Source organism: Xenopus laevis, chromosome 2L, assembly GCF_017654675.1.
Source record: "Xenopus laevis strain J_2021 chromosome 2L, Xenopus_laevis_v10.1, whole genome shotgun sequence".
NCBI lineage: Eukaryota > Metazoa > Chordata > Amphibia > Anura > Pipidae > Xenopus > Xenopus laevis.
Window position 1 is genome coordinate 31,058,062 of NC_054373.1, and position 27,536 is coordinate 31,085,597.

At 40.2% G+C, this 27,536-nt stretch overlaps 1 protein-coding gene across 1 annotated transcript; it reads left to right on the forward strand.

The window, feature by feature from the left end:
* The first annotated feature begins 1,114 nt into the window (after window positions 1-1,114).
* Window positions 1,115-26,963, forward strand: trarg1.L (trafficking regulator of GLUT4 (SLC2A4) 1 L homeolog). Its single transcript, XM_018246079.2, has 3 exons — window positions 1,115-1,890; window positions 20,438-20,567; window positions 25,360-26,963. Exons 1-3 carry the CDS (start codon window positions 1,492-1,494, stop codon window positions 25,368-25,370), a joined length of 540 nt encoding a protein of 179 aa, XP_018101568.1. The 5' UTR covers window positions 1,115-1,491; the 3' UTR covers window positions 25,371-26,963.
* Window positions 26,964-27,536: the final 573 nt, after the last annotated feature.

Below are 27,536 nucleotides of genomic sequence, written 5' to 3' on the forward strand. Positions count from 1 at the left end.
TGCGTGAATGGGGCTAGCTGAAGACAATACAGGGCTGCAGATAGTGCCTGGCATTGCCTCCTCTGGGGGGGGGGGGAGCGCGGTGGCGGGCCAGGTCGCCTAGGGTGCCTTGTCCGCTTGGCCCGGCACTGTGGACCAGCACTATTAACTGACGCGTTTTGGAAAAAAAGATTCCCATGATAGTATCCTTTTAATCTATCTTATCTAGGGTTGCCACCTTTTCTAGAAAAAAATACCGGCCTTCTTATATATTTTTCTTTTTTCTCTATTAATAACATTGGGATCAACCATCATTTTTATCTGCCAGGCCGGTAAAATACCGGCCAGGTGGCAACCCTAATCTTATCCCTTCTGGTTGTATGGCAGCTACAATGTTGTTTGAATGAGGAACATAACACCACTTGTACCTGCATGTAGCCTTAGATACAAGGAATCACCGTCCCGTAGAGCTTACAGTCTATATGAAGAGGAAGTCACAAATTGAGACAGCAGTTGTCACCAGACAGAACAGTCATCAATCTGTACACTGGCAGTGGTTCAATGGAATATTAGGTGCCATTCAAGCACATTGGGCATGGGGACAAACCACCCCTGTTTAAATGGATCTGCACATTATAATTCATTTGAATATTTGAATAGCTGCTACACGATTAGAATAGTGGTATCGTAGAAATAAATGTTGATATAACATGAACACTATGGTGATCTTCAGTGATTTGCTACACAGTGAAATATATTTGGCAACTATTTTTTTATAGTCATCCTTAAAATATACATATTGAATGTGTAAGTAAAGCATATTATCCCAAGTCCACTCTGTAGAGCTTTGTATGTAGCATAATGCACTGTAGCAGAAGCAGCAGCATCTCTATTCAGCCTCCGATACTTCTTCTAGCACAGCAAATATAAATAAATGATTAACACAGCCCGAAACATTTAGATGGAGCAATCACATCAAAGGGATGTTATGGATTAGATGGGAGAAAGGATATTAGCCTCCTAAATATCCCTCTGGCAGTGCAAGACTATTAGGCAGGGGATGTGAGGGAAATTCCTTTGCTGGCCCCCAGGAGACTCTCCTCTGATGCTGCTGCTGTTCAGAAAGCTGCAATAATCTGCCTGTGTCATCAGCCCAACGGCATGCGAGTTGGTTTGTCCTGAGAGGACGATTCCACTTGTGCAGCCTTTAGCTGGGGCTGGGGCAGGGCAGGAGTAGTCTGCAGCAGAGCTTTTAGAAGACAGACACAGCCCTCCTCACTCTGGAACATGCACCACCCAAGTCTTCCTTCAGCTCTCCACTAATTCCTCGCCGCAGTCTGCACCTTCTGCCTTCTTCCATCCCTTCACACAATATTTCTTCCCCCCTCACACTATTTGTCTAAATGGGATTTTAGCAGCACTGAAGCAGAAGTTTATTTTGGTTCATCTCGGTGTATTGTGGAGTGAGTGAGAGAGAGGGAGGAAACCCCTGAGTACTCAGCAGGGAATACCATGGCCATTAATACCGATACCCAATATGAAAAGGCACTGGGAGGTTCAGGGAACCCTCTGCCCACAGACTCCCATGAGACTGAGAAACTCCTCACTAATGCCTTGGAGAATAAGGAGGAGAATGGCATGAAGAAGTCGTTTTCCGTCACCATGTCCAGCGAGAAGTCTATGGGAGACCTGGAACAAAATGGCCACAACCTGCCTTACAAATCGGTTTCAGCTGGGCAGCTGGAGTCTGCCCCTCTCTCGCCCTCCAGGGTCAGCCTTGCCAGGGCGTCCTCCACTGCCACCAGCGCCCAGGAACAGGGCAGGCCCACCGACTATCTCATCCTGGCCATCTTCTCCTGCTTCTGTCCAGTCTGGCCAGTCAACATCGTGGCACTGGTCTTTTCCATCATGGTGAGTACTAGTGTCCCACATGGGAATAGTTGTGCCTGCTGCAGAGCCGTTACACAGGATTGGCACCGCTGGTTCTTCTGTTATAGTGTACAACGAAAAATTCCAAGCATTGCCCAGCACCACTTTTATAGTAGAGCTAGAGTACTTATTATACTATATAACAATTATTAGATACTATAATACACACTATATTATATATAAGAATTGTTAGATCATTTCAGGGCCCCCTCTAATTTGCCCTGGGACTGCAACTCAGGAGTGACAGAGGTTGCCTATACTCGATACAGTGTATATATATATATATATATATATATATATATATATATATATATATATATATATATATATATATATATTTATATCAAGCCCAAATGCTGAATTTAATTGCAGCTATAAGGGATGAAGCTTGTTACTTGGTATAGTACATGTGTAGAGATTAACTTTACAAGAAAGGTTCAATCTTATCCGATGGCTAAAGCACAGCAAAGTTTCAGGTATTTTATCATGCAGGTGTGGCCATAAGTAACACTATTTACTTCAGATGGTCTGTAGTATGGCAGCTTCTTAACTACTAATGAATGCAAATATTCAGCTTTAAACTAAAAAAACCCAATGCTCAGTTCATTCTAAGAAAACCTGAAGGAAGGCAAAATGTGCTTTAAAAAAATGTTATTTCTATAATAATGTTAATAATATAAGGTTTGGGAAACTGTATGGTCAGCATCAAGAACAACAAACTCTCCTCCTAAAGTGTGTATAGTGTTGTGCTACATTTGAACTTGATTTACTAGGGATACAGGGAGCTGCGTCCCACAGATCTGCTTAATAATAAAGAGACGTTGATGTTGTTTTGGAGGGTGAGCTGGCTTTTGTCTAATAGCAGCAGAGTTTGCCCACGGCTGTAATTTCTCATTATCGCTGGGAACACTAGGTAGGCTACCCCTGCTGTGTTATCATTCACATTTATACCAGTTGTATGTTATTCTGTTTTTGTTTATATCCTTTTCATGCAATGCTCTCAATGTAATTCGGATGAAAAGGAAAGTTTGGCGTTGTGCCTCCCTCTGATTTGGACATGTGCACCATAGTGTCCCTTGTTTTCCTTACAAATGCTCTTTCTCTGTTAATGGGATACAGCAGGATCCAGGCTCCTCCCTATGGTTTGCCTGCAACCAATATACTTTTGGCCATCTCAGCAGTTGAGAAGCGAGCCTTTGGCATTAATCAGACTCAGAAATGAGGAGCTCGGCAGTCTGACAGGCACAGGGAAATTTATGTGCCACTGCTCAGTGATTTTGCGCCATTCTCCATATAGTGGGGGCCTACACCATACCTTGGCCGATAAAAATTATGGGTTACGGGTTAACAGGGTGTATTCAGGAGGATCCTACCACTATTAAAGTAAATACACCTCTGTTGGGCAATGGAAATCTTTGTCCGGTCCCAGGAACACTAATGACATCACCCACCTCATGTTTAATGCTATGAATTTAGCTTTATAGATCCATCAGGCTGATGGTAATGGGATGTAGAGAGGCTTTTAACAATAGGAGGTACCTTGATGTACCTTGCCGCTCCTCTCAAGCATTAACAGCAGCCAGTGGCACTGTTCATAATCAAAAGAGTGATAGGAATGTGGAAAAGAACTCAGGGATATTGAACGTTTTGGCTTCTTCAATAGATATCAGTTACATTAGGCTTTCTATGAATGGGAAGCTCCTCTTCGAACAGTGAAAAACGAGTATAAGTGACTTGAAGCAATATGAGCCATTGGTTGGTGCTAGGGAATACCCCATGCTCAGAGCTGGGATAGAATTGCCTGTTTAACTAGAAATTCTAGCTCAGGAGTGCGACAGTCTAGTGCTTGCTGGATAAATGGGTTTTATGCCCTCATCAAACAATCTTATTGATTCCCAGGCAGATGGGGGATCAATACGTAGCTCTGGGCTTTGCATTACACCCAAAGCTTTGACTGGGTTGGAAATTCAGTTCCATTTATTGATGGTTTTGTTATGCAGAATTGTATGTATCAATTCTAGATATTAAATGAGGAGCAATGGAAGTAACACAACAAAGCATATTGGTGGTATCAGGGTACATTGCATGACTTGCTTTCACTTAATTAAGGTATTGAACTTATTATCTGGAAAGCTGATATCCAGAAACAGAGCAAATCTATTTCCCTAGTGCCCTATTCAAATAAACTTAATTTATGACTGATTTGCTTTTTCTCTGGAATAAAGGTGGCCATAGACTTAACAATTACGATCTTTCTTAGAAAGATCTTTCCATGAAAGATTGTTAATTTCAATACACACGTGTAGAGCTGAATCGTCAGATATTCAGATAGAAACAATAGAATTCTACCTGTATCTGACGATTCAGCACTAATAATGGCTGATGTTTGGGTTCCTTCAAAGGCACCTGATCACAATTTTCCGTCCAGCCAGATCGACAAGCCAACCGATATCCAAGTCTTCTGCCGATATCGGTCGGCTCTTTTCCCACCATACACGCACCGAATATCATTCCAAAATTCATTTTGTACAATATTATCTGTTCCTATAGACAACACCTTGATGATAATTAACTTCCCTTAAATCTGTGCTGAAAGCAAAACAATTTATATACAAATATTAAATTTTTTGTATAGTAGTCTTAAGGCATAGTGTTCCAAATTACAGAAAGACCCCTTATCTGGGAAACCCAAGTACCAAGCTTCCAGATAATAGATCCCATACCTGTATTTGTAATAATCTGTAGGGACATGGAATTGTCTTTGCCTAAATACTTATTTTTAAGAAGGTTGAAGACCAATATTGGTATTTCTCTTGCCATCATGTAAGAAGCTGGCAAAATTCAGAAACTGACTCATACACTGCAATGTTGCTGAATTGCACAAATGGAGAAACATAATAAAATTGCCACCAATGCTTACAAAAGCTTCAGGTTGATATGAGGGTGAGAAGTGTTCTAAAGGGCTACGTGCAAGAGCTAGGCCCTGCTCAGTGACAGTGACATACGCTATTGTTGGTGATGCCATTGCCAACACACTGCAAGATTGGTGTTACCTTGGGCCAGTTACAACAATAAATATGGATATAATTTGGATTTAATTGTAATTTATCATGCACATGATGCACTGGAGTTAATTGCAGAGTGTTTTCTCTCAGCTCTAGTAGCTGCCCCACCCAGTCGTGTTTGTTCAACTGGAGCTCATCTGCAACAACTGGAGTTCTGGCCAGGACTGAACTGGAGTTCAACTCCCAATAACAGAAAGGCCATCTCCCATAGACTCCAATTACAGAAAGGCAATCTCCCATAGATTCCATTTTAATAAAATTATTCAAATACTGTGTACTTGGCCCAAAATAAGATGTATTTAATCCTTATTGGAGGCAAAACAATCCTGTTGGGTTTAATTAATATTTAACAGATTTTTGTAGATTTACAGTTGGAGATCTAAATTATGTAAATATCCCTTATCCAGAAAACCAGTATGAGTTCACTAAATTCATGCCACTAGTCCTATGCCAGAGTGCAGTGCTATCAGGTACAAGGAGCTCTTCAGTACAGGTTTTCAGGGGAAATCCTTCCATAAGACAAGGAGAGAACTGCGTTGGGTCGGCATTGTGAAAGTCACAGTAGGGTGGCATATAAGGCAGAATCACCCTTGAAGGCAGTAAACATAAAGCTTAACAGCACCTTGCATCTGTCAGTGCTACCCACCCTGCACATGGGGAACCCACCACCTACCCCTTCTATATGCATTACTTCTAAAGCAGACAGCACTGCACACAGTACAGTCAGGTACAGCTCTTTGTGCTCAAATCTATAAGCACAAAGAATTGAGCCTCAGGGTGCAACAAGAAGCTGAATAAGGGCAAGGTGTACAGTACAATTTAAATTTTTAAAAAAAATGGGAGGGGGGTTGTCCCTGTTATTTGCACTCTGGTCTATTTCTGCCAATGAGACCTTTAGAATTTATGCAATAGCTTGATGGCTAGAATGGTGGGAAGGAGCTGTGGTCAGAAGTCGTGGAATAGAATGTTATGAATACTTGGCATAAACTGGTAAAATTGTGGTAGAGAATGTATTGGATTTCATGGTGAGAATAAATGGTCTAGAACAGAAAATATATTTATATACTGCATTTCAACCTTGGTGGTTCTGCAGTTTTATACAATCATTTAGTGAGCATAGCCAATGGGGTATTAATGTGGCTACATAAGATTCTTGGTAATTTAAAGTAGTGATTAAAGTGCTGGGAATTTCCTATTTCCTATTGACCTGTGGATAGCCCTCAGACCTGCTTGTTTCCATGCTGAATGGTGTAAGCTCAATGCAGCCCAATACATTCTGTTAATCTGAAATGGGACTGCCAGCTGAATGTTCATGACAGTCAGGAAAGTGTTAACAAATGGTCAAGATATTAAACTGGGGAATCCAGTGGCTCACTGCTATATTTCTGAACATTAATAGTCTGACCTATATGGGCCAGGCAATTACTATAAAAGTCAGCAGAAGGGCCATTTTCCACTGCATTTTACCATCGCCCACCTACCTGAAAATCATGTGGGCAGCAAAACGTCCTTGCCCCATTGTCCTGGGGCATTAATTAAGTCATGGGCAGTGAATGGACAATATAGTGGTACAAGGATTTTTTTAAGGTAGGGAAAGCAATGTCAGACATTATTTATAACATTGATTATAATAAAGTGATAAGGGGGAAATGCCTGTTTGTGGATTGAAAGGACATAATCATAAGCCGTGGAGAGTGTTTGGTGATGTCATAACTAGTCTTTAGTGATGTCACTTGTGTCACATGACTTGGGGGCTTAACATAGAAATAAGATTAAAAAAAAATAAATAGGAGGTGCATTTTTCCCTATGTATTGTACAGATTATTTGTCATTTTGTGCATTTTAGTGTTGAAAAATGTATTTTTGCCATTAATGGTTGGAGAGTGATTGTAGTAAATTTGAGACATTGCTTGTGTATAAGGGGCTCTCCTGTTGAAATGTACTGGGTAGCATTTGTAGTTGAGGCACAGCTAGAAAAGAGCAGGATGAACATTCCTAGAGTACAGAAATGGTGAACTGACCTCACCCATGCAAAAAAAAAGTTGTTTTCACCAAAAAAATGTGCTTCCAGGCAAACTTGCAAGCTGGGACAGGTTCCCTTGACCTGAATGAAGGCATGAGGCCAAAGGGTAACCCACTACTTAACTTGTTTACTCTTTCCCAAATTACTACTTATGCATTATTAAGAGATTACAGGCTCCATGCTGAAAATATAGCAGGCTATAAGAAGCCACCTTGGAGTTTCATTAATTGTATAGAGACATGCATCCTGGCATTTGGGTCTAATTGGTCTGAATGACCAAATGAAATAGTCAGGTCCTGCCTATTCAGCGGCACTGCACTCGACACTGCACTCGGTTTGGACTCACCCCAACTACTGGGCTAAAGCTGCAGTATTGGTGTACTGCGCCATATTGGATTCCATACTACATTAGCTAACTAGTGTGATCTGACAGTAGCACAGGTGACTAGAACAAGACTAAATCTTCTCTGTGAACAGGACTCATTGGCAGTATCCAATGGGGTTTTCATAAAAAGAACCAGGCTTGAGTGACTGCTACGGTGTAAACCCCCTAGTCAACAAGAACTTAAATGGATGAATTCATTTGTATGAGATTTTTCCAGTAAAATAGCCCTGACATTCTGGGGCCCATTTACTTAGCTTGAGTGAAGGAATAGAAGAAAAAAAAGTTTGAATTTCGAATGATTTTTTTGGCTACTTCGACCATCGAATTGGCTACTTCGACCTTTGACTACGACTTTGAATCGAACGATTCAAACTAAAAATCGTTTGAATATTCGACCATTCGATAATCAAAGTACTGTCTCTTTAAAAAAACTTTGACCCCCTACTTCGCCACCTAAAACCTACCGAGGTGCCATGTTAGCCTATGGGGAAGGTCCCCATAGGCTTTGTAACAATTTTTAGGTCGAAGAAAAATCGTTCGATCAATGGATTAAAATCCTTCAAATCAAACGATTCGAAAGGATTTAATCGTTTGCGCTAAATCCTTTTACATTCGACAGTCGAATATCGAGGGTTAATTAACCCTCGATATTCGACCCTATGTAAATCTGCCCCTCTATATATAGCTATATAGAGAGAGTATATAGTGGGAATCTAATAAAGTATGTCATGCAGGAAGAAGGTAAGCATTTCCAAACGGAAATGAACTACAGGTATGAGACCTGTTATTCACTTTGCTTGGGACCTGGAGTTTTCCGGATCTTTCTCTTATTTGGATTTTCATATCTTAAGTCTACTAGAAAATCATTTACATATTAAATAAACCCAAAGGGCTGGTTTGGCTTCCAAAAAGGATTAATTATATGTTAGTTTGGATTAAGTACAAGGTACTGTTTTATTATAACAGAGAAAAATTAAATTGCTTTTACAAATTTGGATTATTTTATCATAATTGTGTGTATGGGAGAGGGTCTTCCTGTAATTTAGCGCTTTCTGGATAGCGGGTTTCCAGAAAACAGATCCCATACCTGTACTTGCTAATGAGCAGCCCACTCCAGCCCAGAGAGCCTCGGGCACACCAGAGCACTAGCTGCATTGCCTGGAATTGGATCTTATTAGCCCCACTGATGGATGGTCAATACAGGCTGTATTGAACTTGAAATTCAGAAGTCACACATTCAGAACTCAATTTATTGAAGTGAGTGCTGCTAGGTGGATCTTTCGTTTTCTTTTTTCCTTATAAGTGTTTTTGAAATTCCAACGGAGCACCACCCCATTCTTTATTGGATTATGGATGGGGTAATTGTTCATATTAGATCAGAGGTGCGGTGCCTATATCCAAAATTAAATTCAGAACTCACAACTGATTGCAATGCAAGTTAACAGATGCTCAAGTACTCAAGAATTTCTATGTGATCCTGCGAGTCGGCTTTGTTTCCAGTTGGATCGACAGAAACAAAATCATCATTACCATTAAATATGAGGCCTTAGCGGGAAGTACATAAGACAGCTGTCACATACACAAGTTTAAATAAATGTAAGACTAATAAGAGCAAATTAAAATCCATGGGAGAAATCTGGAACTGAACCACTGCAGTCCAGTTAAAGGGGGTTGTTCATCTGCCAACACTTTTTTCAGTTCAGTTGGTTTCAGATAGTTTACCAGAAATAAAGACTTTTTCTAATTACTTTCTAATTTCTATGTGTGACAGTTTTTCTAAAGCAGCTCTGGGAGGGGGTGGGGGGGGGGTCACCGACCCTGTATACTGTTCTAAATTGATACATTTAGTATAAAAAGTGTTTGGAAAGTGAACAACCCCTTTATCACTGGCAATAAAAGAAAGAGCCTCATGACATTTTATGGCTCTATATTGTAACTGAAAGCCCAAAACAAGCAAGAATTCTATCAGTAAGGATAAGGACAAGATTTAACTGGGGTGGGAGCTGCCATGTATATATGCAGGAAAGTAAGGTCCCTAGCAGAATAATATAGCAGTATGTTTTTTCTGATCATGTATAGAAAAATAAAGGGAAACTAATCTTACAAATATGGTTCTTATTTTGCATGTAATTGGTTGAGTAACTTCAGTTGGATGATGATCTGATCTGAGCAGATGGTGATGTAGTAAATGATCTCATGCACCAGGCTAGCTATAAAGGTCTCAGTAGATTATTTGCGAAGGATAATTACAAGTAATGTAATGTGATGAAAACATTTTGGGCAGTTTCAATGTTTGTGCCCTATGGTGAGGCGGATTGTGGCAGTGAAAGGGTGACACTTGCTCCTAAATGCAGCTGTTGACCTTTGCAGTTTTAATACAGCGGAAAATTGCTGGTGTGTGTTGGCACTGATCCCTCGTCTGCATCAGTAGCTTGCAATTTACACAGCAGCTTGCAGGTATGATGTAGCAACAGACACAACTCGGCACCATATACATTTCATTGTGTGCAGTCTGTATAATCCATGCAGAGCCAGGCCTGTGATATTTCCATGTACCTGATATTGCATTGTGTTCACGGACAGGGAGACATTTATTGTGAATGTATTCATGCAAGATTAATGCTTCCAGATATTGTTACTGGTAAAAGGAAGTACAGTATTTTGTAAACAGCAGCTCGCGACTTGCATATATGAGAAAAGAAATCCCAGGACAGAAGAACCCGTGTTAAGGTGGCCATACACGGGCCGATAAAAGCTGCCGACAGACCAAGTCGGCAGCTTATTGGCCCGTGTATGGGGGCCCCCGACGGGCTTCCCCGATCGAGATCTGGCCGAAAGTCGGCCAGATCTCGATCGGATGGGGTTAAAAATCCCGTCGGATCGCTGCCGCATCTGTTCGTTGATGCGGTCCCGCGATCCGACCGCCCGTTTGGTGAACGCTAGGATCCGATCGTTGGGCCCTAGGGCCCACGATCGGATCAGCCCGATATTGCCCACCTCAAGGTGGGCATATCGGAGGGAGATCCGCTCGTTTGGCGACATCGCCAAACGAGAGGATCTATCCGTGTATGGCCACCTTTACTCTGGTCACAGCAGGACATTTACTTATGGAATTATGGGAAATCTATTTCTATTTACCGAAGTAGCTGTGGCCAGCTGGTAAATAGACTGCTGGTGGCTAATGATTTTGCAGTTACCCGATCATCTTATTCATTTACTTGCCTGCCTTCTTGGAAAGGTCATAAAATGTAATGCAGCAGACAGAAAGGCAATTGGAAAAGAAAACGGTGTTAGAAAATACAGTACGGGAGTGAATATTTTATAGCATTCTCCATCTTACTTTTTATGTTGATATGAAAACCTTGCCTGCCAATGACCCTTTTAAGTCGGTGGGTAAAACACTGGCAGATACGCAAGTGAGAGGAACCAAAGCATTTCCCTTCGTTGGAGCTCAGATCCTCCCATTGGGGTGATGAACAGCGATGAACACAACAATGATGTATGTTCATCACTATGGATGCCCAAATTGCACAATTACCAGCCATGTGGTCTGCGGGTTGCTATATATGGACAAAAGTTAAGACCAGAGGTTAAAAATGCAAACTTATAGTTAGAGTCAGGTACTCTATATATTTAGATTTGAATCAAAATTATTGCTATATGTCTTGGCCAAAATTTGGCTTCAATAAGTTTTTTGTTTTAAAGTGGACCTGTCACCCAGACACAAAAATCTGTATAATAAAAGTCCTTTTCAAATTAAACATGAAATCCAATTTCTATTTTTTATTAAAGCATTCATAGCTGTTGTAAGCTCATTTAAAAATCTCAGCTGTCAATCAAATATTGTTTGCCACTCCTCTATGCCAGTGGCATAGAGGCGGGGCAGACAATTACTTTCACTTTCCATTCAGCACTTCCTACATGTCACTGCTCTCCACACATTCCCCCGTTCTCTTTACCGTTTAATTGTGTAATCAGGGCATGGGGATGGATATCAGGTCCCCCATTCTGGTGCACAAACAAGATTCTGAGATGATGCAAGGCTTGTCTTAATAACAGTGTCCACAAAATGGCTGCTGCCTGCTTGCTACAATTTTGAATTCCCAGACTGAAGGAAGCTAGATTCAAATAATTTATATAGTGTAATTAAAGTTCATTTTGCTTGACTAATGTGATAAAATAGGATTTTGAATAATTGTTTAATTAAGATGAGACTACAACTAGTATTTTGTGTTTCACCTCTGGTCTTACCTCCTGGGTGGGCATTTGTATGTGAGTGTGAGTCTTTTAATGCACAGTGCATACTAGACAGACAGTCTAGACCAGGGGTCCCCAACCTTTTTTACCCGTGAGCCACATTCAAATGTAAAAAGAGTTGGGGAGCAACACAAGTATGACAAGTCCATTTGGTAGCCCTTATGTGGACTGGCAGCCTACAGGAGGCTCTGCTTGGCACTATAATTGGGTATTATGTAATTCAAACTTGCTTCCAAGCTTGGAATTCAAAAAATAAGCACCTGCTGTGAGGACACTGAGAGCAACACCCAAGGGGTTGTAGCTCACAAGCTACTGGTTGGGGATCACTGGTCTAGACAGTGTGCAGGTTCTGGTGCAAGTTGAAGAGCGTAGTAATACCTGTAACTCAAGGGCTTCTTGGATAAGAAATACTGCCTCCTTTTAACACTAGTACTTGCATTCCAGGTAATCTTAAATAACCAATTTTGCTTTTAAGAAATTGATATCAAACCATACCAAACCAACAGTGAACATATTGCAGTATCCACTTCGGGCAATTTCGGAAAACGAATTGCTCCAAGTGCTTTCCCACCAGGAGATTTAAATTCTAGCCGGCTGGAAAGCTTTTCAGGGAGATTAGTTGCTTAAAGAAGAGGAGATTTTTCGTTGGGCGACTAATCTCCCCGGAATCTGGACCAGTGGGACACAATCATTCCACAGCCATCATGGACCTTGAAGACCCAGGCCCGCTTCCCTGTCAGACTGTCCCCTCTCCTCTTCCCTGGTTGAACCTGATCACAGCACAAAGGAAGTATGAGCTGCCGCTTCAGTTATGCACGTGTTCAGGGGTTAGGGAGAGCTGTAAAAGGTTGGGTACTGGGTGGAGGACACTTCAGTTCACATGGGAGGCCCTTTAAGTCCCACTCCTGGTGGGCCCCTGCCCAGAGTACACTGAGCATGTGCAGTGCCACTGACACTCCTAACAAAATCCAAAATGTCAAGCCACTTGCACAAATTTGATGGATGGGACATTACTGTTATAGGGATGTTACAACTGTAGACTAGGGCAGTAAGTTCAGTAAATAAAATACAGAATTTCTAGCCATATTTATTTTTAGGGTTTAATTCTCCTTTAAGCATAATAACAATTCACTTCCTGTAGGAGGGTGAAAATAGGCATGATTAAATTATATTGACATACCCTCACAAGGTTTTTTAATTAGTATTTGAACATATGAAAAGCCTTTCCATAGACCCTTCGCTTCTTTAGAATTCACTGTTGTTCTAGAATTCACTAAAATTCTTCCCCACCTTTGTCCTGCTTAATGTAGCTGGGGGTTGCGGCTTTACTGGAAATAATAGAGTCTTTTTTGCTGGCATAAGTAGCTGGGAAGATAATGTGAGGTCTTCTTTGCTGGCATAAATAGCTGAGAAGATAATGTGAGGTTGCAGGAACCAGCGCCTGTATGTTTACTGCAAACAATCACTTCCAGTTACTTCTTTTAAAGAGATTTATGGTTCTTTTTCCTGTGGGTGTTTGAGAGAAGCATAATACTCAGTGGCTACTCTGTTCATCCCACCAACTGATCCACCCTTTTGGAGCTGGAGATTGATGTGGAACTACTGAGTACAGAGACATGTTCACGCAGGTAAAGACAGTCATAATAAGGGATTGGAACCATTTCCAACATGCACTTAAGGGTCATCTGAATATTTTCTTTTGTGAGCTTGGATCAGGAGCGGTGTTTGTTGAGATAAAGCCCCCAGCATATTTTAGTGTAATGGTAGGAAGGCCGTAGGTCTGACTTTACAGGATTAGAATTCCACATCACTACAGCATCTCACATGCCTCCTAGAGAATTTTACCTTAGCACATACATTGTGTAGAAAAATTCTGAGGGAAAGTTATATAGGTATGGGATCTGTTATCCAGAAATCTAGTATCCAGAAAGTTCTGAATTAAGGCAAGGACATCCCCCAAAGAATCAAATAATTCACATTTTTAAAAACGATTTCCTCTATCACTGTAATAATAAAACAACACCTTGTACTTTGAGCCCAACTATATAGTTAATAGATAAATTACTCTGTACTGGAGGCAAAACAATCCTATTGAGTTTAATACATTTTGGAATGATTTTTTAGTAGACTTAAGGTTATATATACACTTCAAGGGTTCCTCTTTGAAGCTAAGTGGAACAGGTTTTGCTGTTTTTTGGATGACTGAAAGGCATACGGGTCATGAATCTTGTCTGACATCTGATTCTGCACCATGGACTTGCCCATCCCAGCTTGTGACCCAGGTTGGGTGCGAGTCGCGACCATGATGCAGCCTCTAGTTGCAGGCAATTTCCAGGTCCATTTCAACTCGCTGATATAAATATGGGACCTAAAAATCTCTGCTGGAGGGTCCTTGCCTCCAGCCGTCAGGACATCTCTAATATCCCAAGGGGACAGAGAGAGTAATATGCAGAATGACATCTCATTAAAGATGCAGCCATCATATTCAGTTAACCCTCAGGCCACTGTCACAGCTGTTTTGAATGAGAGCTCTTGAGCCAAAGGTCAGGTATTTGCAGTATAAAAATCTTAATACCTTTGACAAATAAATAAAAAATAAAATAATATGCTGAAAAAAAGCTAATATTTACCTTTAGGCTGCCTTCAACGGGGACATATCCACAGGACCCATATAAGCAACTGAGTTATTGGAGAGGTATAAACCGTTAGCTGGGCCTGATCCCATTGGTGAGTAAGAGGAACACTATCATTCAGTGGGAAACGTGTGCATATTCTTATATGTGAGCCCTAATAAGCACATTACTTAGTAACACTGAGAAACAATGTATCTGGAAACCCTTTATCCAGAAAGCTCAGGATATCTTCGATAGACTCCATTTTAATGTAGTCCCAATAATTCTTAATTTAAAAAAATGATTTGCTTTTTCTCTGTAATAATAAAACAGTACCTTGTACTTGATCCCAACTAAGCTATAATAAATCCTTATTGGAAGCAAAACAATCCTATTGGGTCAATTTAATGTCTATTTAAACAATTTTTAAGCAGACTTAAAGCTCGGTGATCCAAAAGACCCCTTATCACGAAAACCCCAGGTCCCCAGTATTCTAGATAACAAGTCTCATACCTGTATAAACAAGAACAGAAATATGGAAGATTGTTTTTATATGTATAGCCACTGAATGGATACAATAGGTGGCAATCCCACCCTAACAGTACTATATAATATAGACTATTTAGCTCATAAGCAAAGCAGACAAGGAGTTTTTTTAAAACAAGGAATTATCAGGGCGAGGCAATATACTGTGTATTTAACCAACAATGATAACTGCCCGTTGAAATCTAGATTGAAAGCAGACCCTGAAATCATTTTACACCATGTAAAGTTATTTCATTATATGAATCAGATAATCGTGCACTGATATATTATTCATTTTTCAGTATGTCCTGGGTTTGGGCGACCATTCTGCATTTACCATACTGTAGCATTTGCACAATAAAACCAGTGAAGCATTTACAATCAATACAGAAAATAAATTAATGGCATTTACATAAAGAAGGTAATGTGTCAGTGAAGATCCCACACCACTCGGATACATTTATTTTCTTCAAGGCAGACTATTCTGTTAATATAAGTTTTAAAAGAGGAGAACGAGGGATGTGCAGGTTGTATAAAGCCCCAAAAAGAAGGAATGCAATACTTTCATCTGAGGTTCAGTATGACGGCATGTATCTTAAAGAGCTCTGACTCAGCAGGCACATATATTCAGCGCTGCCTTGATCTCCTGACTGCTTGAAGCACAGGCCAGAACTGCATTTCGAAGCCAGAAGAGTCAGTGACATATAATTGAAGTGCTATAATTTAATGCACATCTGTCAAGTAAATGTATCTGGCAGTCAGTGAGAGTGGTGCTATAATGAGGGCAGTATAAACAGGGAGGATCGTTATGCAATGCTGCAAATTGCAAGAGAAGGTTTATAATATGCACTGTATAGACTGAAAGCAGGGGTACAAGTATAGGTATGGGACCTATTATCCAAAATGCTTGGAACCTGGGGGTTGCTGAATAAGATCTTTCCATAATTTGGAACCTCATGCCTTATTTAAACATTAAATAAAACCAATAGGGTTTTCCCTGCTGATAAGGATAAATGATATCTTAGTAGGGATCACATTTTGCTATTACAGAGAAAAAGATTGAAAATTTGGTTTTTAAATTTTGAATATTTTCCTGTTATTCTGAGCTTTTTGGAAAAGGGTTTCCAGATAACAGATCCTATACCTGTACCAGGATCCATCATTTCACAATGGAACAAGGGAGGAATTGCATTATACTGTGAGCCTAAGGGGATGGAGGACTGGTCCCAGAAAACATACTATTGGGATTTTCTTTCAATCTGCAGAGTCAGTTATGTCTGTTTCTACATAAACCCCACTGAATATATAATTATTATTATTCTGCCTTTGAAGTCCAGTGAAGCTTAGCACTTCTTGGGCCCCATATAATAGAGTCCACTGCTAGCAAATGCTTTTATAAGGGAGCGACTGAAATTACTGGACTTTCATCAAAAGGAATTAATTTTGAGTGAAAGAAGGGCTAAGGGTAAGGGACTTATCATTTTATAAAGGCAGCAGGATCGACCCATGGGCCCTATAGCACAGTAAGAAGATTTTTGCGCAGACGAGAGCCTTTGGTTTTAGTTCACAATAGGGGTTTGACCAGGCTCCCTGGATAACTTGCTTTACAGAATTGTTTCCCTCCAAACTAAGGTTATACCAATTTATTACACTTTGCAAATATAAATATTCTTCTTGCCAGTTACCACGAAGTGCAGTTTCTAAATAAACAGATCATTTTATGTGAAAATAAAGAGAATATTGATATCAGGAGGTGCGGATAGTAGAATCTGCAAACTACTACTTGCTTTGGGAGGTTATAGAATATTAGAAACACATGGACTAAGTTATTAATACAGGTGCTAAATTGCACCAGTGCAGTTACCCATATCAACCAATGTGAATTTTTAATTTTAGTTTCAAATGTTTCAGTTTAGGCCTTATGTTATTAAATGAGCCACCCTCTGACAACATGGCAGATATGCAAACTTGCAATCATGTGTGTTCCTTTGATGGCGATAAACGGACTTTCATGATATAATGAACAATGGGCAAACTGCATGCACTTCTCGGATGGGTAGGCCAATGTGTTCTGGTTTGCCTTATACCCCAATGTGTATGCTCATGGGAATCCTCTGCCAACTTCGTTTTTCATTTGGTCTAATTAGCTGTCATCACAGCAGAGAGTCCCATTGTCCAAATTGTTTGTTATAGGCAGCTGAATATTATACAGTTCAGACAGAAGGGACCTATTTTATGGAACAAGCATCCAGCTTAGTTACATTAACATGAGCATAGGTATTTGTTCACTAATTGGCTTTCTTTTTTTATATATATTCATTTACAACCATACCTATTTGGGCAAAAATAGCACCCTTAGCGGTCATAAAATGCATTCATGTAAGTTTGTGAATTTCCTTCCTACCAATGTATTACCATAAATATGCGCAAATGAATGTTCTTTGTACATAATGTGCACAAACAGAAATGTTTACTATAAATGGGGGTAGATTTTGCCAGTAAAGACCATTTCACCAGACATATAATACATGCTTAGAGTGGCCTTTTACTTCACCTTTAAACCGTATTGAGCTCATAAGGAAGCTTTCAAGATGCATCTCTTTAAATGCTTTTTGCTGGAGAAAGCCCATAAAATTAATGAACGTAAGCATGACATTTAAAAATGCAGCATTAAGAGAATATTTAATTATACATGTAAATGCTTAACGAAGCTGTGATATTTTCTAATGGAGTTTTCATGTGCACTTCCCTTTTATAATATTAATGAAAAGGAAGTGATGTCAGGTTTTGTCTCTTTATATTGTGAGTCAGAATATGACAAGTACAGTATGGGTTCCCTCTACCAGAAATACATTATTGATGGTTTGTAAAGCTAAAATACAGAACAACGTCATATTCTATACGTTAGTTTATCCTTTATTCAGAGGCGGAAAGTGAAGAGTTAGTAATTTCAATAATGCACTCTGGGGAATGTAATTTGCGGCTGTCAGAGGCTACTGGGTAATGGCTTTGGGAAAACAGATCCCATAATGCACCAGATATGTTTTGGTTTGCATTAATGAATTGCTGCAAGTTGCCTTTATTTGTTAACAATTCATAATTCTGTGTATATATTATTGTAGCAAGACAAGAATTCCTATGAATGTAGAAAAGGTCTGACTTGATTTGTTTTGTTCAGAATAAAAAATCTTTACATAAATAAACACAAATTTACATTTTAATAATATAGAATGGCAAAACACTGATACAATGAATGCATAGGAGGCTCAGCCTTTAGGAGAAGGGAGTAGTTTATCTCAGGTAGCAAACGTCTCCATTGCAGAAGCTAAATGTTGCGATGCAGATGTGGGATCTTTTATTGAAAATACTTGGGATCTGGGGTTTTTCATTGAAGGGGGTCATTCCAAAATGGAAATGGCATTGCCATATTCTGGAGCTTTCAGGAAAGTAGGTTTCTGCATTATAGTTTTTTTATACCGTATTCTAAAATTAATAGGGATGCACCGAATTCACTATTTGGGATTCGGCCGAAGCCCCGAATCCTTCGTGAAAGATTTGGCCGAATAGCAAACCTAATCCGAATTCTAATTTGCATATGCAAGTGGAAAAATAATATTTTACTTCAATGTTTTAAAACAAAAAGTCAAGTGGTTTCCCTTCCCACACCTAATTTACATATGCAAATTAGGATTCGGATTCGGTTTGGCCACACACATGGATTCGCCCGAATCCAAATCCTGCTGAAAATGGCCGAATCCTGAACCAAATCCTGGATTCGGTGCATCCCTGAAAATGAATAATCTTTAAAAGCTAATCTTCCTGTTTCAAACTTGGGGTTGGGCTTTAGTACCCAAGAGCTCAGGGAGTTCATGTTGTCTGCAGGAAAAGCAGAGAAAGTGGCTTCCAGGCAAGTTTCTCAACAAAAGCAGTGGCAGAATTTGGATTATCCCCTGAGCTACAGGGAATAATGCTTATTCGGCTATACCTAGATGCAATTATGGTCATTGTTGTTGAGCACATGTACTGTATGGAGTACAAAACAAAATTGCATTCCTTTCCAGTCTAGGCATCTTGACATATTCCAAACATAAGGCAACCTTGCCTTAAGGGCGGAGGTAAGTACAGGGCTCCATTCCTCTCCCACCAATTCTCCCTAACTTGTGTATCTGAATCATGTGCACATCAGGGGGATGAGTAGAGCAAAGTAAAAAATGTGTGTTATCTAGGGAATTGGATTGTGTGAAGCTGTAAATATTTAGAGTATGTGGAGTTTGCTACTGGGAAATTGTGAATTCAAGGGCTACTACCTCCACATCAATATTTTTATGTTTTCAGGTGGAGTCATTTAGTATATATCTCAGTAACATTGTATTTTTCTGTCTGCTATAATGCATTGAACCCTGTTCTATCAAGAGTAGCAGCTAAAGCAGTATCTCAATGGAGAGAATTCCAGATGGTCACCATTCTCCCAGTAATCAATCTTTTCCACGTCTGATCATGAATCTTCCTTCCTTATAGTAAGACTTGTGTTCTCTTGGAAGAAATTCTACATTCAACAATATTACCTACATTTCCCCTCATTTTCTCCACAATACCATTAGCCAACCCGTTTCTTCTGTTTTTGGTGATCATCAAGTGCAGGGGATCCCCTACCTTTTTTACCCGTGAGCCACATTAAAAAATAGAAAAAGATTTGGGGAGCAACACAAACATGAACAAGTTCCTTTGGGTGCCAAATAAGGGCTGTGATTGGTTATTTGGTAGCCCCTATGTGTACTGGCAGCCTACAGGAGGCTCTACTTGGCACTATAATTAGTTTTTATAACTAATTAAAACTTTCTTTCAAGCTTGGAATTCAAAAATAAGCACCTGATTTGAGGACACTGAGAGCAACATCCAAGGGGTTGGAGAGCAAAGTGTTACTCATGAGCTACTGGTTGGGGATCACCGATCTATTGTGATTGTGACTGCACAAAATTGATGGGTATTAAATTCAGCTGCAATTGGTCTAAATGGCTTGCAAGGTTGCTGTGTGTTGGCCAACTTAGCTCATATATACCGCAATAACAATAAAATAACAAAATAATATTTTTGGCTGTTGATTGTAAATATTCAACTCATATAATGGACCAGATTAAGTTCAGTGTTCATGGTTTATATATGAGGAGAAAAAACTTTTCTCCAATTTAAGTTCCAGTTTTGCCCATAGACTTCAATAGAGTTTTCTTGTGATAAACCATGAGATAAGTTTTTCTGACTTGAATTGCACCTCAAATTGAATCTCGCCCATGACCTTTCAATTTATTTTTTAATACTAATTTGCTCTAAGTTCCTGTATAGAAAGTTCTCACCCTCCTCATGGCAGGAGCAGGCCCTGGTCATCCATTTAACTAAAAAAAAAATTTTCATTAAAAGGAGGCAGATCATAAACAGTTTTCAGATACTGTCTCTTCCATTAAGCTTTAGTCACTGCATATAAGAGATATAAAATGAGATAGGAACAATTACACTGGAAATCTGTGTTAGGTGCCACCCAGGTGCAAAGAATAAATATATTGTTACTGATGACAAGAGTTGAGAGTGTTCTGTGAAAGAGCTGAGCTTGTGGATTTTTATCTCTGACCACTAACGTAAGCCTGTGTTCCTGTCTCCTTTTTGCTAGTCAAGAAACAGCATGCAGCAGGGTGATGTAGATGGAGCCCGGAGATTAGGACGTTTGGCCAGGCTACTGAGTGTCGTCTCCATCTTGCTTGGACTTGTCATTATTGTGCTGTGTATTCTCAGCCTTACAAGTAAGTTCATTTTATTTAGGTACAATTCCATTCAGAATCTCTAAATAAAGAGCCATAGGGAGGTGCACATAGCACACTAAAAATAGGCACAGCGGTTCAACATTGTTTGTTTAAAATGTTGTTGATGTGAATTTAAATATGGCTGCCCATTTTTTTCCAGCCAACCAGCCAGTGTTTACTGTAATCCAGTTTTGTGTTAGGTAACCAATTTGTGCTTGATATTTTGTCTCACTTCATCAAATGTGGCCTACAAGCTACAAAGCACTACAACTGCCCTCGTTTTACATCAAATGGCATAGGCATGGGTAACCTTGTCTTTATTTAAATCCCGCCAGTGTCTTACCTTTTTGTAGCTCTATTTATCATTCAATGGATTTCAGACACTTGCAGTATTGCCTATAAGTCAAGTTATTATGTTGGCATAAGTTGTATTTTACCTGATCAAACCATATTCTGTGCTCTGCTTCCTATTGTTGTTTGGAAACCAAACAATAGGGATTTTGTAATCTTTATCTGCAATGTATTATGTACCATAGTGATTTAACACTACCTTACGCCCTGATCATTGCTCAGATTTGCCAATGTCCATCCAGCCACTTCCTGAATATCCCTGTCTCCCCCATTATTTTATTATGATTTCAGCAACAGACTATGGGAAATGAGTCACGCTGAAGATGTTTCTCATAGAATAATTAATCATGGCAAATTACTATGAAAATTACCTCATAAAGGTGGTCCTACACGTAACAATTATGATCAATTATGAAATATCGTCCATTTTCATTATAAACATTAAGAGATGAATTGTCAGATATACAGGTAGAAACAGTAGAATTCTATCTGATGATTCAGCAGTAAACCCTGGCCGAAGTTCATGACTCATTTCAAAGGTGCCCAATCAAAATTCTCCTTCTTGGCCCATTACAATAATATCTGTGCATGTATGGCCACTGTAAGGCAGTTAGGACAACCATTTAACCAGTGCTTGGTAGCTGAGCTTATTGTTGGGTGGGTTGGACTTATAATGGCACATGGGGTTTTATATCGCCGGAACTAAATTGTGTCCAGTGCATGTGACAAAATGTCCAAAAATGCCTTTGTGTTGAAGTCAACCAGAATTGCCTCTTGTAAAAGAGTAATGTTGTCAAAATGCCTCACTTGCACAAGATGATCGTATATGTTTTACAAGAAGTGATGCCAAATGACTTCCATACAAAGGTATTTTCAGACATTTTGTACAAAACTTACCATGTGACTTTACCCAAACTTATGGACACCTGCCTAAAGCGCTACACCGTTTGTTGCCACCACTTAAGGTGGCCATACATGGTAAAAGCTGCCGACAGACCGAGTCCTCCGACGGGTTTCCCCGATCAATATCTGGCCAAAAGTCAATCGGACAGGACTAAAAATCCCGTTTGATCACGGCCGCATCTGTTCGTTAATGCTGTCCAGCGATCTGACCGCCTGTTACCCTTCGGTATGATCCGATCATTGTGCCGTAGGACCCACGATCAGATCAGCCCATTATCGCCCATCTCAATGTGGGCATATCGGGGAGAGATCGCCAAATGAGCTGATCTCTCAGTGTATGGCCACCTTTACTCTAATCCACCACAGCAAAATGCTGTAGCTTTGTTGAATGAGGGGATCAGGACAGACATTAACTTGCTCGAACATAAGATAATGAGTGCCCTGCTTAAAATTTACCATTAATAAAAATGAGGCATCTGTGGCATATGGTGTTGCTATTCATTGACAAGGTACATTAGGCTAGATCATGCTGTTGCTGATCTTCTAGAATAATTAAAGACATACATTTAATTGCAAGGAGTTATTTTATTCAGGAGAGTAGACAGGAGAGTAGATTTTGAGAGCTACAGAGAGTGGGAGATCAGTAGTATGGAGTAGGGACAATAACTTATGTAACAATGAAGTGACCAATATACACACGACTATTATTTACAGTTCTTTGCTTTGGAATCTCATCATAGCAGGAAGTAGTGGGTGATGTCCTTGGATATGAACCCAATATTTTTCATTAAAGGATCTTAGCCTTCTACCAAGCAAATGCATAACTAAATATATGACTAATAAGGTGCCGGATAACCCCCCCTCCTATAGGGATAATTAACAATCAGATGTCAGTATGGGCACAAATTACAGAGCTATGACTCTTCAAACCCAGGAGATTTGCTTTGTGCACAATAACTATTGTATGTACAGAAATGAGAACCTACAGACTTCCAACAGCTCAATTTATTTATATAAAGTAGATCAAAATATTTTATTACCATTATATAGGACACTCAAACCAAGAATGACGAAAACATAGTTGAAATCATAGGTTTTTTAATGTTAACAGCAAACTTTTAGTTTAAAACAAACCCAATTGATCACATTCACTTGCTGCTAATGTTACAGACGCAGTGACGGCACCATTGGTCCCTCCATTGGATAAGACATATACATACAAGCCTTTACACTTTCCCTTTGTCCATATTTATTTAACATGTTCAATGATGATAATGTTTCCTGATATTATTTGTATATTTCAAGCAATATGTGAAATGAAGCCCAGCCCATGTGCTTAGCAGAAAGCTGCAGTGTAAGTAACAGATTGCCCCGCAGGAGGCCTTTAGAGACTTGGGTCTTTTCGCTGTGCATGCGGATTAGCAATGCTGACCTGCTGTTTTGGTGTCTTTAATCTTTTGTTAATGTTGGAGTGGAGATGTTGACTGTATGAAGCAATTACTGTGACATTAACACATGCACTGAATTTTTTTTGTGTGTGAATTAAAGCTTTCACCTTATGGCAGTGGGACTAACTAGATATAACTGGGCCCCACAGCAAATTATTTTTCAGGCCCCAAAATGTCTAGAGGTTGATTGATATAGAGGTTCATGGGGCCCCTATACCCAGGGGCGATCCTGGCCCCTCCGCTGCCTGAGGCAGCAGCAGTTGCTGCTGCCCCCCCTCCCCTGGAAATTTGCTCTTTAAGTACCAGGAGCAGCATTTTTTCTGTCCCTGGTACCTAGTGGGGCGCTGCTGCCTGAGGCGACAGCCTCAACTTGCCTCATTGGCGAAGCACCCCTGCCTATACCTCCTGCAGCTGCAGGTTCTGCTTCCTCTGTAGTTACGCCCCTGCCTTATGTGGCCTCTGTATAAAGAATACCAATTCGTCCACACAAATCTTAATTAATGACGACAAATCTGCAACTCTGCACAAGAAGCACATATGGTTAGCAAGCCCTAGCTGCGGAAAGCTTGAAAACCAAACTGAAATGTTGGTGAATTATTAAAGGAGAACTAAACCACCCCATTGGTTTAGCCCCTTATGGGTCCCTTTCCAAGTCAAATCATTGCCTGGCTGGTGTATCAGCATCAAGTGGGGCGTAACTACAGACGAAAGCAGTTGCAGGGGTGCAGGGGTGCCCAGGAGGTATAGGAGGCCCATAAGGCTCTAATTAATTAGCAACTTTAATATATATTATTAAAAAGACAACCTCTGGATATTTTGGGGGCCCTAAAATAGAGTTACTGTGGGACCCAGTAACATCTAGTTATGCCACTGATCAAGAATGTAAAGTTCTGTAACAGGGTCCACAGTTGCCATTACTTCTTGCAAAGACCCACACTTTCACCACTCCAGGACCATGAGGTCTAATTCTAGTGTGAATGCTTTAAAGAATATGGCACCTGTGTTGAAAATATAGTCCTGTTCCCACTGCATTGCATAAGGGGTTTCACAAAAATTACATTGAGTCCCATAGGGTTCATGACTGACTGTGTGTGTTGGAAAGGCCCTATATTTTTAACTACAGTTATGGGACCTGGATAATGAATCTTTCCATTATTTGGATCTCCATACCTTAGATCCTTTTTGGATCTACAAAAAAAAAACAATTTAAACTTTAAATAAACCCAATAGGATTGCCCCCCTACCCAGTAAGGATTAAATATATCTTAGTTTTGATTGAGTAAAAGCTACTGTTTTATTATAATAGAGAAAAAGGAAGTCACTTTTAAAATTTTGAATTATTTGGTTAAAATGGAGTCTATGGGTAGGGATGTAGCGAACTGCCGTTTTGGTGTTCGCGAACGCCGTTCGCGAACACCGGCAAAAATGCAAACAGTTTGCGAACTTCGAACACCCGCAAAATCGTTCGATTCGAACGATCGAAGGATTTTAATCGTTCGATCGAAGGATTTTCGTTCGAATCGAACGATCGAAGCCATTCGATCGAATGCTTTTCATTCGATCGAATGCTTACAATCGTTCGAACGAATGGAAATCGTTCGATTTTAGCGGTCGAAGGAATCGAATGGTCGAATGGTCGAACGATTTTTATTCGAATCGAACGCGAACTCATATTGGCGAACGTCGCGCGACGTACGCGAACTCATATTGGCGAACGTCGCGCGACGTTCGCGAACATTCGGCGGACGCGAACAGTCGAAGTTCGCGCGAACTAGTTCGCCGGCGAACAGTTCGCTACATCCCTATCTATGGGAGAGAACCCACCTGTAATTCGGAGCTTTCTGAATAACGGGTTTCCAGATAAGGGATCCCATACCTGTACTCTGAAGATCAAATGACAATCTATATGCAACAAATGCTGGGTGCTCAGTATGAATCTCTCATTTGTTTCAATTATTCATTTTCAGTGGAAACACAAGCGCACTTAGGACACTTGTATAAATCAATGAAGCTGCCGTTGTGCGATGTGAATGTAGTGATCCCTGCAGTCATTTCTATGCTCTGATCACAGCTCCTTCCTTCTCTCCCAGTTTTTCACTAGGATTTGCAGTTGAAAGGAAGCCAAATGGGAGATGTGGACATGGCCTGCCTTCCCTTCACACATTTTTTATCCTCCTCACTGCAAACGAGTCTAATGTTAGAGGAAGAACCAGGTCCAGTCCCACCCAAGGGCCAAGGGATTGCATGCAGCACTTTAAACACCACGCCCTTGGCAATGGAGAGAGAAGCAGGAGTACAGCGCACAAGACAATGGACTTGAAACAAGAGGATGCTATTAACAGGAAACCCTGAAGACGGACAATGATTGGCTGGGCATCCTGGGACTGGCATTCAGGTGATGGCACAAACCCTGTTTTTATTTCCAGCTTTTGTATCAAAGGAATGAAAGCTATTGTATGTATTATATAATATAGCTGAAAACTGCCAAATATAGGGTGATTAGAAAAGACCCTCACATGCAGCAGAACTCTGTGTGGCCTCCCCTGTTTTGGATGATGATGATGCTTCTTCGCTGACAACAAGGAACAGGACTTTTAATCACTTTTTCTTTTTTAACTACTATTTTTGATGGATAACTTAAGAGAATTGCACCAGTTGCATGGTTGTATTCCCTGCTGCAGTGATCACCTCTTCTCCTCTGCTTGCGTTTGACTGGATGGGAAAATACCCCAGTATATATATATATAGACACACACACACATATATATATATAGTTCCTCACTCTAATCCGTTTCACATATAATGGGTGCTTGATCTTCTAAATTATACACATACTTGTCAGATCAGCACACCAACATCTCTTATTAGTGATTGTTTATTCCACTGTGCATTCCAACGTTTCCATCCACATTTGGATCTTTATCAAGGATTCTGTGCAAGGGATACATTTGGGTTTAAATACTTAACATTCAAAAAAAGTGATACTGTGATACCATCATTTGCATATATTAGTCCACCAATCACATCCCAATGCTGATTAGCCATTTCCTTACGTCTTCATTTTTCAATGTGTCTATTCATGTGTATTTCAAGTGCGAGGATAGTAAGAGATGTCGGTGTGCTGATCTTTTTGACAGGTATATAAGGTTTTTGGGTTTGGCGAGACTTGATTGAGTTATACAGAATGATCACCCTGTGCATATGGCATGCTTCACTCATTAAGTCCCTAGATTTGGGGATGTTCTTGTGGGCTCCTTGTAGACATAATGGTCCAGTTATTGCCTTAAAACATAATGGCTTCTGTATTACATCAGGTCCCTTAGCTTCACATGTGGATGCCCAGAATACAAGAGAAACAATTAATGTACAGGTCATTTTAAACCGTTTACAGTTAGAAACCCTAATCATATATATTTATATTAGTGTCACTGTGATCAATTTTGGTGGGTGGCATCAATCAATAAAAAATATATCAAAACATTTTGCTTATGCCAAGGTTGTAATCACACAAATAAATGGGAGTAGATGGGAGGTGCAGATCCAAACACCCTAGCAGGTTCCTTGGATTTTATCCCTACTTTGCAAAACACAATAATCAGTGCACAGTGGTATGGAAAGCTTCCTTTAGGGTTAGTTCACACGAGGAGATTCGGGGAGATTTTGTCGCCTGTCGACAATCTCCCCGAACTGCCGCAGCGTGTTTTCCCATAGGCTATAATAAAAAGTCGCCTGTGCTAATGCACATGCGGCGATGCATTTTCCATAGTCACCCAAAGTTTCCTGTGTGAGGCAACTTCGGGCGACTATGGAAAATGCATCGCCGCATGTGCACATTAGCACAGGTGACTTTTCATTATAGCCTATGGGAAAACACTGAGGCAGTTTGGGGAGATTGTCGCTCAGAAGACGAGGCGATTAGTCGACAGGCGACAAATTCTCCCCGAATCTCCTCGTGTGAACAAACCCTAACACTAGTCTAATTTAATATTTAACGGCTTCCCAGATTGCCCTTCATTTTGTACTGTACCCATGCTGATAAAGGGAGCCTCCATCACACAATTAAAACAGAATGAATCATTTGTGGGGTTGTAAACAAACATACAAAGGGCAAGTGACATTTGTGCTCTAAAGTTATCATATCCTTTTAGTTTGTTTTTCTTTTCTCACAAAGCAAACACATTATCTTTTAGTTCTAAATCACCAGCAGATCCTTTCATTCCACACCAGAATCGACAGGTTTATAAGAAATAAAAACTGAAAATGAAGG